This window comes from Brassica napus, chromosome A9 (assembly GCF_020379485.1).
Source record: "Brassica napus cultivar Da-Ae chromosome A9, Da-Ae, whole genome shotgun sequence".
Classification (NCBI taxonomy): domain Eukaryota; kingdom Viridiplantae; phylum Streptophyta; class Magnoliopsida; order Brassicales; family Brassicaceae; genus Brassica; species Brassica napus.
In genome coordinates, this window is record NC_063442.1 from 43,470,708 (window position 1) to 43,485,096 (window position 14,389).

At 32.9% G+C, this 14,389-nt stretch overlaps 2 protein-coding genes across 2 annotated transcripts; both read left to right on the forward strand.

The window, feature by feature from the left end:
- Positions 1 to 240: 240 nt before the first annotated feature.
- Positions 241 to 1,111, forward strand: LOC106419941. Its single transcript, XM_013860780.3, has one exon. The coding sequence runs from the start codon at positions 604 to 606 to the stop codon at positions 958 to 960; it is 357 nt and encodes a 118-aa protein (XP_013716234.2). The 5' UTR covers positions 241 to 603; the 3' UTR covers positions 961 to 1,111.
- A 614-nt stretch (positions 1,112 to 1,725) lies between these two features.
- BNAA09G49270D (uncharacterized protein Mb0911c) lies at positions 1,726 to 2,864 on the forward strand. Its single transcript, XM_013860812.3, has 3 exons — positions 1,726 to 1,921; positions 2,213 to 2,375; positions 2,466 to 2,864. The coding sequence occupies exons 1-3, from the start codon at positions 1,794 to 1,796 to the stop codon at positions 2,586 to 2,588; spliced, it is 414 nt and encodes a 137-aa protein (XP_013716266.1). The 5' UTR covers positions 1,726 to 1,793; the 3' UTR covers positions 2,589 to 2,864.
- The last annotated feature ends 11,525 nt before the right edge of the window (positions 2,865 to 14,389 follow it).

Consider the following 14,389-nt stretch of genomic DNA (forward strand, 5'->3'; position numbering starts at 1 on the left):
GCTTGTTATAGTTGTTTTGAACAGAGTCCAATTTGATCTTGCAATTTCATCTAATTGGAGGTACTGAAATGGAGGAATTAAAGATTTAGTTGTAAACTTTATCTATAGTGATCTCATGTCACATTCAGTACATAATGAAATAGCTTTGGCAAATCCACAAAAAAAAACATATAATCACGGTCAATATCATATTATATTAAGCCCACATTCTTCCATACTTCAAATAAAGTAAATGCTAAACAATGCATCTCAATTATAAATTGCTAAAATACGTCTGAGAATAGTTTTATGTCCAATTAAAAACCACAAGCTGGTTATATTTTGATTGGAAAACAAAACAAAATGTTTCTGATGAGGTAGACATAAAACGTGGGAGCCTGAAAGGGGAAGGAGAAGACCCGAGAAGGAAGGGCAAAAGAACAGAAGAGTTCAAAAGACAAAATGTAAGGGGTAAGTTCGTAATTAACAACTTCATGTCTTAAGGAAAGAGAAGCAGTTAAACGTGCAAGAAGCAGCCTCTCCACACACAAAAACCGCGACATCATCAAAGACAAACAGGACATCCCAACAAAGCTTTCCTTTACATCTTGAATCCTGGTCGGAATGTATCACCGTTTGCCGTCTCTAATGGAGCCGTTTCTCCGCAGTGTCTCGGCGCGTTTGCCGGTCATCGTTCAAGCTACAACGTGGACGGTGCTGTTAATGTTCACTGTAGCAGTCGCGTCTTTCGCTCCGGAGTTGGCGTTTGTGTCTACGGTGTCGTCTTCGTGCGGGGGAGGAGATGGGTTCGTGAAGATTCCGATGGATTTTCCGGGGGAGAGTGTGTGTGTTCCGTCTCACATGGTGAAGAGATCGCGTTTCGATTTGTTCGTGCCTTCTATTTTCGCGGGGGTTATGGTCACGGCGTCTGCATGTTTGATCCGATCATGTTTTGGGACAGAGAACGTGGACGATGTATGAAAATTATAATGAATACATTTTATTTTTTTATAAAATAATTTGCAAAGCTTTTACCAAAAATAAAATTTGCAATGCAAAAACTAGATAACCGTTTATTTGTCCAATTTGAGACATTATACGCTGATTCTTTTAAGCTGAGTCGTATGATATTTTGCATTCTTGCATCATTATCTCTGAAACCACTAAGGGTCTTTTAAATTATTTTTTCTGTCTGATTAAAAAGAAAAAAATTAAAAAATATACTAATTGCGGATCGCCACGTGTCGGTAGGGTCTGCAAACAGTGCAAGAAATAGACTAAAGTCGGTCCTTATTGGATGTTTTTTTGTGACCGATTCTTACAGATTCTTACGTTTCTCTAGGGTCTATGCAATATTTTTTTCTCTAAAAATCCCTTTAAAAACCTGCGATAATCCTGCCTTTAGATAAGTGTGCTTTGGTTAAGACTTCCAACAATTTGAATGTGTTAGGTATTCACATTTTAAATAAGAAATACAGTAACAAATCTTAAATACTTTCAAAATTTGTGCCATGACACCTAAACTCACTCTTAAATAATTTGAAATTTGAAAATTCATTTTTAAACATGTTAGATAACAAAGATTCAAAACTATAGGCTAAAAGCCCATTATAATCATAAACCCAATTGAATATATGCGAAAGCTAGCTCACGTGGCAGCAAAGAGCCTAGACACGAAGTTGCATGCAGTCGCCCACGTGTTGAGCTCACCATAAAGAGAGATCTTACAAATATAGACGTCAGGTTTCAGGGTTGACCATTGTGATTGTAAAGGATCGGATTTTAGATTGGAGAATCAGAAGGGATTGAAAAGAATGGCGTCGAATATCATGAGACCAGCGTTTGCTTATACGGTTGTGTACGTGAAGGACGTGGCCAAATCCGTAGAATTTTACTCTAGAGCTTTTGGTCACAACGTCCGTCGTCTTGACGAGTCCCACAGGTTTGTACATATTTTGTAACTGTTATATTGTATAACGATAGAAATGCAAATGTTTGATCGGATCGTGTATATATGTTAAAGAATTGAAAACTCTAGGATTTTGAGATTCCACTGGTGTGATATTATAATCAAGTCCATATATAGTTAGGAAAAAAATTACTAATATCTATCTTCTTGAGTTTGTAATTATGGTATCAATTTTCAAGCATTTTGTCTTCCTTTTTTGCCACAATTTATATTCTTTCTGATCTGGCTTGTTGTGATGAGGGAGAGAAACTTATGCATGTACAGGTGGGGAGAGCTAGAGAGCGGACAAACGACGATAGCCTTCACACCGCGTCACCAGCATGAGACCGACGACTTAACGGGGAAGGTACAGGCTACGCATTCAGACCCTGAGAGAGCACCCATCGAAGTCTGCTTCTGTTACCCGGATGTTGATGCCGCCTTCAAGGTAAACTCATGAGTTGTACGCTGTCTGCACTTGCTTATGTCAACCTATTTGATTTTTTTGTTTCTAAGAGTGAGATGGTGCATTGTGTAGAGGGCTGTGGAGAACGGTGCGGTGGCTGTCAGCGAGCCAGAGGACAAGGAATGGGGACAGAAGGTTGGTTACGTGCGAGACATTGACGGCATCGTTGTCCGCATTGGTAGCCACGTTAAATGAGTACCAATCAGAGAGTGGATCACGGGCGGACGTACGTAGGTGTGTCAGGGGTTTACGTACCCCTACTGAAGTAACTCGAACATATTTGATTAAATGTTCTTAGTTTAGTAAAACGCAAGACCAATAATGTATAGAGAGATGTATTTGTTTTTTGAAACCAAAATCAATAGTTTTCTCGTTTAAACAAATAATCGGTTAGACTCAGTATCCGCTGAAAATAAGGAATTTGTAATCACAGGGGGTAAGATATCAGATCATACTATTATAATTTGAATACCATTTTCCTTGCTAGCTAAACATTTGAAAACTACCATTAAGCATTACTAATGATGAAAGAATTTTCATTTGTTTTGTATTTTAACACAAAAGAAAACATACATATGTTTGTCAAGTGATCGGGAAACTCCTGAACGAAAACATAAAGACTAGTATTGAGGCGCATGACCAATGAAATGGATATATCTCAGTCTTAAGAACCATATATAACACAATAGTGTTAGGAATTCCAATTAGATACTAGCAATCCCTTAGAGTACCTCAAACGTGCAAGTGATCTTATTGAATATCTGAAAAAAAATATTAAACAAATACAAAACTTGAAAGATATAGAGAAACAGGTTCTCAAAAGAACCTGCAAAATACCTTTTAGAAAGGTCAATTGTCAATAATAGCATTTTTTAAAGTTTATGTCTCAAAAATAGCACTAGAAGGAGAAAGTCACAAAAATGACATTCATTAAAGGGTAAAATATCCTTAATACCCTTAGTTTAAAATTAAATAAACAAACAAAAATAAATAAAAATAAACAAAATAAAAAAATGAAAAAAAGAAATTTTTTTATAGTTTAGATTATATGTTTTCAGATTCGAAATTTTTATAATTTTTTTTTTGAAACTTTTTTTTTGAATTTTTTTTTTTTTTTCAAATTTTCGTTTTATAATTTAAAAATACTTTTTGAAACTGTTTTCTGAAATTTTTATTTTTTATTTTAGTATTTATTTTTTATAAAATTTTAAACCCTAATTCCAAAACTCTACCCCTTCACTCTAAACCCTAAAGTTTGGATTAATTAACCCAAGGGGTATAAATGTATATTTACCTCTTTAATGAAACCTATTTTTGCGACTTTGAGACTTGAGTGCTATTTTAGAAACAAAAACTTGGTTTGGTGCTATCCTAGTCTTTTTCTCTTTTAGAAACCTATTAGTTAATTGTAAGTGGTAATCAAAGGGTTAGAAGTGCTCGCTTCTAAATTTTAAAAAGAATAAAAATTACTTAATAAATATATATATCAAAATAATTTTATACTAAAATGGTATCTTGTCGTGGAGGGTGCATTTCGTATAAATAGAAAGTTATTTTTTTTTCCTCACTTTGCGAAAGAAATTGTATATAAATTAGCCAACTGTTGAATTTTGTGCTCTTATTTTTACTAGATTTTTTAAACGCGCTACGCACGGATAAGATATTATATGTATTTCACAATTCTAAAAAATAATGTATAATATTGTATTATATTATTTAAAGAATATAAAATAAGACTACATAACATAAATATATTTTTTATTTTTTCTTTGTGAAAATCATTATGTTGTTTGATTGTTGTACTTAATTCACATATTTGCATAGATATTTGTGATAGATGAATAACTATATTTTTATTATCAGTAAATAATATATATTTATTATATAATATAAGAAAAATAAAATTATTTACTTTTTAACAAACTTGTCTCATGTTGGGGACTCGGTTATAGACATATCATATTCGAATGAAACATTTTTACACTTATCAATCTTCTTAACAATTAAGAAACAAATCTGAATATCAAAACAATATCTCATACGATCTCTTTGTGGAATAACTGCTCTGAAGAAATTGAATTTATGCATAAAAAAAGACTGGAAATGGATGTGCATATGTGTTATCTAAGTCAGCTTTAAAAAAAACTATTTATAGTTCATATATCATTTATGTCCATCCTATTTTTTTGTCCATCATTTCTTAAACATCTTGAAATAAGTAATGCTAATTAATAATAAACTTTTTGCTCACAAAATAAAAATCAAATTTGTTTAATTATCGCTTAATTTGTCTAACTGATATATGTATTTCTCAATTCTAAAAAAATAATGTATAATATTGTATTACATTATTTAAAGAATATAAAATATGACTACATAACATAAATATACTTTTTAAATTTTCTTTATGAAAATCATTATGTTGTTTGATTGTTGTACTTGATTCACATATTTGCATAGATATTTGTGATAGAAGAATAACTATATTTTTATTATCAGTAAATAATATATATTGATTATATAATATAAGAAAAATAAAATTATTTACTTTTTAAACAAACTTGTTTCATGTTGGGGACTCGGTTATAGACATATCATATTCGAAGGAGACATTTTTACAGTTATCAATCTTCTTAACATTGAAAAAACAAATCTACATATCAAAACAATATCTCATATGATCTACTTGTGGAATAACTACTCTGAAGAAATTGAATTTAGGCATCAAAAAGGACTGGAAATGGATATGCAGATATGTTATCTAAGTCTGCTTCACAAAGTACTATTCATAGTTCATATATCATTAATGTCCATCCTATTTTTTTGTCCACCATTTCTTAAACATCTTGAAATAACTGATGCTAATTAATAATAAACTTTTGCTGGAAAAAAAATCAAATTTGTCTTATTATCACTTAAATATTTTATTAATATGGTCTAAGAAGCTTTTAAGTGATATCATAGTTTAATTTATTAGTTTTTTTGTTACTTTTTAGAGGTTTTTGTATTTAAGATTTTTTTTCATATTAAACTTCTATTTCTTTCACAGAATTGATATATATATATATATATATATATATATATATATATCATAAAAATTACCATCAAATCAGTTTTACTTATTTATTATTTTGTTTGAACGAAAATACACTTTTTAAATAATTTAATTTAAAATAAAATTATATATTAATTTGCTGTATTTTAACAATTTCATTGATTTAATTAATTTGCTTTGGTGGATAACTTAAAAAGTTTTCATATGAATCTGGGAAAGCAAGCTTATGTTGTTATATTATATTTATTTTGTGTATATAGAATCTATATATAATGTTAGTTTAATAAAGAAAGATACATTATTACAATTTGAAATGAATCAAAATTGAATAAAATGGTAATTAAATATTTGTAAATCTAATTGTTTAGTTGGATTCTCATGAAAAAAAAATCGATTGGTTAAACAAATGTTTTAAAAAAATTTGTGGTATTTTTTTGTCTATAAATTATAAAATTTATTGAATTAATATATTTAATTATTGCATCTTTAAATAATATTTTATTAAGACATTAGAAAAATATGTTTTGAGTTGTTTTGTCAAATTGTACAAAAATCTATGCTTTTTCATATTTGTAACTTCAAAAAGATACATTATGACAATTTGAAATTAATCAAAATTGAATAAAATGGTAATTAAATATTTGTAAATCTAATTATTTTTTTATCTTGTTTAGTTGGATTCTCATGAAAAAAATCGATAGGTTAAACAAATGTTTCAAAATTTGTTGTGTTATTGTTTTGTCTATAAATTACAAAATTTATTGAATTAATATATTTAATTATTACACCCTTAAATAATATTTTATTAAGACATTAGAGAAGTATATTTTAATTGTTTCCTATGCTTTTTCATATTTGTCACGAAAATTTATATGTTAAACTTACTTTTACAAAATTCTTAACTTTGTCACGAAAACAAAAATCTATGCTTTTTCATATTTGTCAACGTTCTCACACTTTCTAAGAATATATTAGCTTAGTCACTTACTTATTTTTTTTTACAAAACAAAGTATCGGAGTCTTGAAAGTTGAATTTATATTATTGTAAATGTACATAAGAGTTTGTGATTATATACTTAGTGGTTCTTGTATATGTGTCCAAGAATGTTTCAGTGGCTTAGTGGTAACTGTCCTATATATATATCATACTAACCCGGGTTCGATTCTCACCTTCGCATTGTTTTTTTTATTTTTTACGAAAAGTAAATGAGATGACATGGCAATTTCGGGTTTTCTGATTGGTTGATTTTTCTATCCTATGTGGACATCTTCTCCATATATATATATATATCATAAAAATTACCATCAAATCAGTTTTACTTATTTATTATTTTGTTTGAACGAAAATACACTTTTTAAATAATTTAATTTAAAATAAAATTATATATTAATTTGCTGTATTTTAACAATTTCATTGATTTAATTAATTTGCTTTGGTGGATAACTTAAAAAGTTTTCATATGAATCTGGGAAAGCAAGCTTATGTTGTTATATTATATTTATTTTGTGTATATAGAATCTATATATAATGTTAGTTTAATAAAGAAAGAACATTATTTTTTTTGTAACTTCAAAAAGATACATTATTACAATTTGAAATGAATCAAAATTGAATAAAATGGTAATTAAATATTTGTAAATCTAATTGTTTAGTTGGATTCTCATGAAAAAAAAATCGATTGGTTAAACAAATGTTTTAAAAAAATTTGTGGTATTTTTTTGTCTATAAATTATAAAATTTATTGAATTAATATATTTAATTATTGCATCTTTAAATAATATTTTATTAAGACATTAGAAAAATATGTTTTGAGTTGTTTTGTCAAATTGTACAAAAATCTATGCTTTTTCATATTTGTAACTTCAAAAAGATACATTATGACAATTTGAAATTAATCAAAATTGAATAAAATGGTAATTAAATATTTGTAAATCTAATTATTTTTTTATCTTGTTTAGTTGGATTCTCATGAAAAAAATCGATAGGTTAAACAAATGTTTCAAAATTTGTTGTGTTATTGTTTTGTCTATAAATTACAAAATTTATTGAATTAATATATTTAATTATTACACCCTTAAATAATATTTTATTAAGACATTAGAGAAGTATATTTTAATTGTTTCCTATGCTTTTTCATATTTGTCACGAAAATTTATATGTTAAACTTACTTTTACAAAATTCTTAACTTTGTCACGAAAACAAAAATCTATGCTTTTTCATATTTGTCAACGTTCTCACACTTTCTAAGAATATATTAGCTTAGTCACTTACTTATTTTTTTTTTACAAAACAAAGTATCGGAGTCTTGAAAGTTGAATTTATATTATTGTAAATGTACATAAGAGTTTGTGATTATATACTTAGTGGTTCTTGTATATGTGTCCAAGAATGTTTCAATGGCTTAGTGGTAACTGTCCTATATATATATCATACTAACCCGGGTTCGATTCTCACCTTCGCATTGTTTTTTTTATTTTTTACGAAAAGTAAATGAGATGACATGGCAATTTCGGGTTTTCTGATTGGTTGATTTTTCTATCCTATGTGGACATCTTCTCCCTAGCTTATATTCCCTTTTAGTATAGTATAGATTTGATCAAATGAACAAAAAAGTATCTGAAAGGAAACTACAACTTAAAATACACACGAACAAAAGAAAAATGTCTAGAAGGAAAATGGTGAAACAAAAAAAATTGACTGATAACTAACTTACAATTCATGCGTTCGTTTTGATGTTTATTTTGTTGTTGCTTTATATGATAGTCTTTACTAAAACTTTATACATAAAAACAATTGCGTCACCATACACAATCATGTGTTGGAATTGGAAACAATGAAACCCACCTTGTTTGATAAGTAAATCATAAAAGTTTGAATCGTACAAATTACAACCAAATAAATGTCGCTTATATCATGATGGAGGGAACAAAAACAAAATAAAATTAGACACTATGATTCTAGTATAATCACTACAAGAAAACACAACATTAACGACGGCGAAATTCGTAGTAAGTTCGTCGTAAAATCAGTTTTACGAGGAACTAGCGAGGAAACACGTTTCGTCGTTATTTGTTCGTCGTAACACATATTTCCTCACTAATTCGTCGTAAACTAACGAGAAAACATTTCCTTGTAAAGACGAAGCAAAGTATTCGTCGTAAAAACCACGTAACCCTTCCACGTAAAGGGAACGCTACATTTCCTCGTAAATACCTTGAAAACATTTCCTCGTAAATAACACGTAAATGTTTCCACGTCAAATACTGATGCAGCGTGGATCCTATTCCTTTTACGTAATAGTTTTATTTCCTTTTCCTATTTGCATTGTTTTAGATAAACTAGTGTTTCCTTAATACTTTAGGGATATGGATTAAGACTTTAGGATATAAGATTAGATTCTAATCCTTTAGGACTTAGGACTTTTCTAAGTATTATATATAGTGATCTCTTGGCTTTGTAAGAGACACAATACTTTCAATTTATAAAACAAAAGCTTTGCTTTAAACCCTTGTTTCGGCTAGATCATTGGTGATCTCAACGCAAACAAGTTCGTAGGTTCTCTTGGGCATTCTCAGACTAAACAATTGCACCTACACCCTATCGGTTACTCTATCAGTTGGTATCAGAGACACTGTTTAGATTTTTCAATCTAAACTGCGATCATGGCACCACGAAAACTTACGGACGAACAACTGAGATTCCAGAATTTCACGGTACTTTAAACCCAGAGGATTTCATTGATTGGTTGAACATAGTCGAGGAAACTCTTGAGTTTCGTCGAGTACCTGATGACGCACGAGTTCCATTAGTGGTTACTCGCTTCAAGGGCCGAGCTATGGCTTGGTGGCAGCAACTCAAGGAAGCTCGTCGACAAGCAAACAAGACTCGTATTAGTTCATGGGATCGCCTCACCAAACTTATGCGTAGAGGTTTCCTTCCATTCAACTATGAACGAACCCTGTACAACAAGTTACAAAATCTAAGACAGGGGGCACGTTCCGTTGACGAATACGCCACAGATTTCTTCTTCATGACGTCAAGAATGACTGATGGTGAAACTCAACAGCAATTGATTTCACGCTTCATCGGAGGACTCAGATCTCAATTGCAGGTGGCTTTGGCTCAATTCAACCCAACGACAGTTTCTGAAGCGCACCAACGAGCAATTTCAATGGAGCTCCAACTTCGCTCTTCGTGGACTTCAACATCTCGGAATCGTTTACAGCAGAACACAACAAACGACAACTCAGGACAGACACTAGGAGAGGGTTCAGCGACAAAACCAGACACGCAGAAACCACCTAATAACACAGATACAATCGCAAATGGCCGTCCAGCTCGAACCAACGCTCTTCGTTGTTTCACTTGTGGAGAACGAGGCCATATCCAAACAGCCTGTCCTAACAAGGCAAAACGAGGACTTCTTATCCAAGACGCCGGCGACGAAGAACCACGTTATGATGAGGATGGCGAGAACGACGAGGATGCCATTGACATACTGCAGGTAGATACGGGTTTGAACTTGGTCTTAAGACGAAATTGTCTTCTACCAAGGGCAACACACGAATCTTGGCTTCGCACTAATCTGTTTCGGTCAACATGCACTATCAATGGACGAGTTTGCAAACTCATCATCGATTCTGGAAGCTGCACCAATTCGGGAAAACAAACAAAGTCGCAGATGCCTTGAGTCGTCGACATTCTTTGGTCGCTACTTTACAAGTCTCTGTCCCGGGCTTCGAGGTTTTGCCTGACCTCTACGCGGCTGACCCATATTTTGGATCGATTTGGTCGTCGTTGCAGGCTGGCCTTCGTTCTGAATTCTTACTTCAGGATGGTTATCTATTTTTTGGCCCTCGACTTTGTGTGCCAGAGAGCAGCCTCCGGCTTCAAATCATCAAGGAGGTCCACGAGGAAGGTCACGTCGGTCGTGATAGGACGCTTCAGCTCGTCATGGACGCCTATTTTTGGCCGTCTTTACGTCGTGATGTGTCACGTTTCGTATCTCGCTGCATCACTTGTCACAAGTCCAAAGGTCATTCATCCAACAACGGGTTATATCTTCCTCTACCTATACCTACTCAACCGTGGACTGATGTTAGCATGGACTTCGTGTTGGGTCTTCCCCGCACTCAACGTGGACATGATTCAATTTTTGTCGTGGTTGATCGTTTCTCCAAGATGGCTCACTTTATTCCATGTCGAAAGACCACAGATGCAGTCCAGGTTGCGGGCCTTTTTTTTCGAGAAATATATCGGTTACACGGATTGCCATTATCAATCGTCTCTGATAGAGACTCTCGGTTTCTCAGCCATTTTTGGCATTCCCTTTGGCGTTTACTACGCACCAGTCTTGCTATGAGCTCAGCCTACCATCCTCAGACTGATGGACAGACAGAGGTCACTAACCGAACTCTTGGTGATATGCTTCGTTGTTTGGTGGTGGACAATATTCGCAGTTGGGATTCGGTGTTGTGTCAAGTAGAGTTCGCTCATAACCATGCGGTTAACAAAAGTACGAAGTTCAGTCCTTTCAGGGTTGTCTACGGTGTCATTCCGCGAGGTCCCATCGACCTTGGTATCGCTCCTGATTTGACGCGTGATCATGGTCAAGCGATAGATTTCGTTGCAAATGTGTCTGCCATCCACGGCCAGGTCCATGATAATCTCCAAGTTTCTTCTGCAAAATATAAAGCTAGTGCAGATCGTCACCGTCGTGATCTTCAGTTTAAAGTTGGCGACTCCGTGTGGGCGGTCTTGACTCGTGAGCGTTTTTCACCAGGAGAATATAACAAACTTAAGTCTCGCAAGATTGGTCCTTTACAAGTCCTTGAGAAGATTAATGCAAATGCCTATCGTCTTATGCTGCCTTCGGATGCTCGCTATTCTGATGTTTTTAATGTCAAACATCTCATTCCCTTTGTGACGCATGATGAGGCTGAAGATCCGAGGACAGATCTTTCTCTACCCCGAGTGACCTGATGCAGCGTGGATCCTATTCCTTTTACGTAATAGTTTTATTTCCTTTTCCTATTTGCATTGTTTTAGATAAACTAGTGTTTCCTTAATACTTTAGGGATATGGATTAAAACTTTAGGATATAAGATTAGATTCTATTCCTTTAGGACTTAGGACTTTTCTAAGTATTATATATAGTGATCTCTTGGCTTTGTAAGAGACACAATACTTTCAATTTATAAAACAGAAGCTTTGCTTTAAACCCTTGTTTCGGCTAGATCATTGGTGATCTCAACGCAAACAAGTTCGTAGGTTCTCTTGGGCATTCTCAGACTAAACAATTGCACCTACACCCTATCGGTTACTCTATCAAATACTCATTAATCTTTCTTCGTAGTGTTGACGTAAATATTTTACTCGTTAATTCCTCGTAAAATTTCCACGTAAGATTGTCGTAATTTAGCTACGAATTTACTTTGAGTTTATATTTTCCAGATTAAAAAAAAACAATGTATTTAATTATTTAATAAAAAACTAATTTAAAAAGAATATTAAATACGAAAATAATTTATACATAAATAATTTTTGAATTTACAATACAACCAACGAAAATAAAATAAAAACTAAGGGTCGTTCATCCCCGGTAGAATTCCTCACTCCTCCTCTCTACATCCGCGTCGGCATGTGTGACGGATGATGATTCGCCTAAAATTAACATCAACAATAATTAACAAATTCTATAAATCTAACTAAGTTCTCTACATTAACCACCTAATCAACACTAATTAACATAAAATCCGTAAAACTATCTAAATTTCCTACACTAACCACCTAATCTACCTAAACTAATCAAATTAGAGAGGAAATAGAGAGTGTACCATAGCTACAAAAGGGAGAGGAAGTTGAGACGAAATGGGAAGTGAGAACTCGCGTGTATATATAGGAAATTATGAAATGTCATAAATTCCTCGTAAAGCTACGAGGAACTCGTGAGGCCCGTGTTTTTATTTACGAGGAACTCGCGAGGTCCGTGTTTCGTTTCCTCGTAACATCGTCGTTAATTTATGAGGAATTAGCGAGGCCCGCTTTTATTTTTACGAGGAATGAACGAGGCCCGCGTTTTTTTATTACGAGGTCTTTACGACGATTTCTGCTTACGTGGAATTAACGAGTGCCACGTTCTTTATTTTTAAGAATCGTCGTAAGTTCCTCGTTAATTTACGAGGAAATAACTACGTTTATGTTTAAATCCCTAAAATCCAAAACCCCAAACCCCTTCTTCCTTATCTTCCTTATCTTCTACTTCATATATTCCAAACCCCAACCCCATCCTCCCTTTAACCTCAATCTCTTCTATCCATTCCAAACCCCAAATTCTGAAACCACAATTCCTTAACTAATAATCTCAATCTCTTCTTTCTAATTCAAACCCCATTACAAAAATTAAATTATATGAATAGATTTTCATGATTAAATCCATCAAATCACATGCATTAAATCTGAAAATCAATCATATTAAAACACAAATACATCAATCAGATACATCGACATTCTCGTCATTACTAGAAACATCATCATTTTCATTAAACTCGTCTTCAACAGCTTCGTCCGTGGCATCGTCGGTAATATCTTCGTACTCATGATTATGCGTATCAATGAGAAGGATGTCATCAATTTGTTGTTCAGGTACCTCAACTTCATCTATTTGTTCTTCTTGTAATGGTGGTTCTTCTCCACTGATGATTTGTCCACGAGGTGTAACTTTGATCACGGCAAACCAATTTATTTCCGTTTCGTTTCCTCGTTACATCGTCGTTAATTTACGAGGAATTAGCGAGGCCCGCTTTTATTTTTACAAGGAATGAACGAGGCCAGCGTTTTTTTATTATGAGGTCTTTACGACGATTTCTGCTTACGTGGAATTAACGAGTGCCACGTTCTTTATTTTTAAGAATCGTCGTAAGTTCCTCGTTAATTTACGAGAAAATAACTATGTTTACGTTTAAATCCCTAAAATCCGAAACCCCAAACCCCAACCCCATCCTCCCTTTAACCTCAATCTTTTCTATCCATTCTAAACCCCAAATTCTAAAACCACAATTTCTTAACTAATAATCTCAATCTCTTCTTTCTAATTCAAACCCCATTACATAAAATTAAATTATATAAATAGATTTTCATGATTAAATCCATCAAATCACATGGATTAAGTCTGAAAATCAGTCATATTAAAACACAAATACATCAGTCAGATACATCGACATTTTCGTCATCACCAGAAACATCATCATTTTCATTACTCGTGATTATGTGGAATTTAGTAAGGTAGCCGAAACAAAAAACGTGTTACAATTACAAAGTGGGTGGACTCGAAAATTCTTCGTTAAGTAAACGTAACTATTTCCTCGTAAAGAAAATGCTACTTTTACGTCGAGCTTACGAGGAAACAGTTTTTCCTCGTAAAAACGAAGTTACCTTGCGTGGTTTTTACGAGGAAATCGTTTCCTCGTTATTTTACGACGAACTAACGTTGATTGTAAATTTTCTTGTAAGATTCTCGTAAAGTCAACGTAAATTTACGAGGACCAGTTTTCCTCGTTAATTTTCATCGTTAATCTTGTGTTTTCTTGTAGTGAATTTCTTCCAAGTTTACTACCTTCACTTAAGCCTTTACAACCTTCTAGCTCTAGTTCGATTATTTCCATCTAGAATGTACGTATATGTATGTATTCAATTATGTATGTGGACATGTGAGGTATATATATGTGTGTAGCTTAAATTACAGGTACAAAATATTAAGGAGTAAGCTTTTTTTTTTGAACATCAAGGAGTAAGCTTTTTACAGAGAAAAAGCTTAAGAGGAAAAAAGCCGAGGGCGACGGCGGTGCAATTAATTGACAAGGAATCAGATTCCCACACCACTAATGTTCTTGCTTTTGTTTCCTGTCCTTATCATTTCTTCCACGTTTTATTTCTACTAT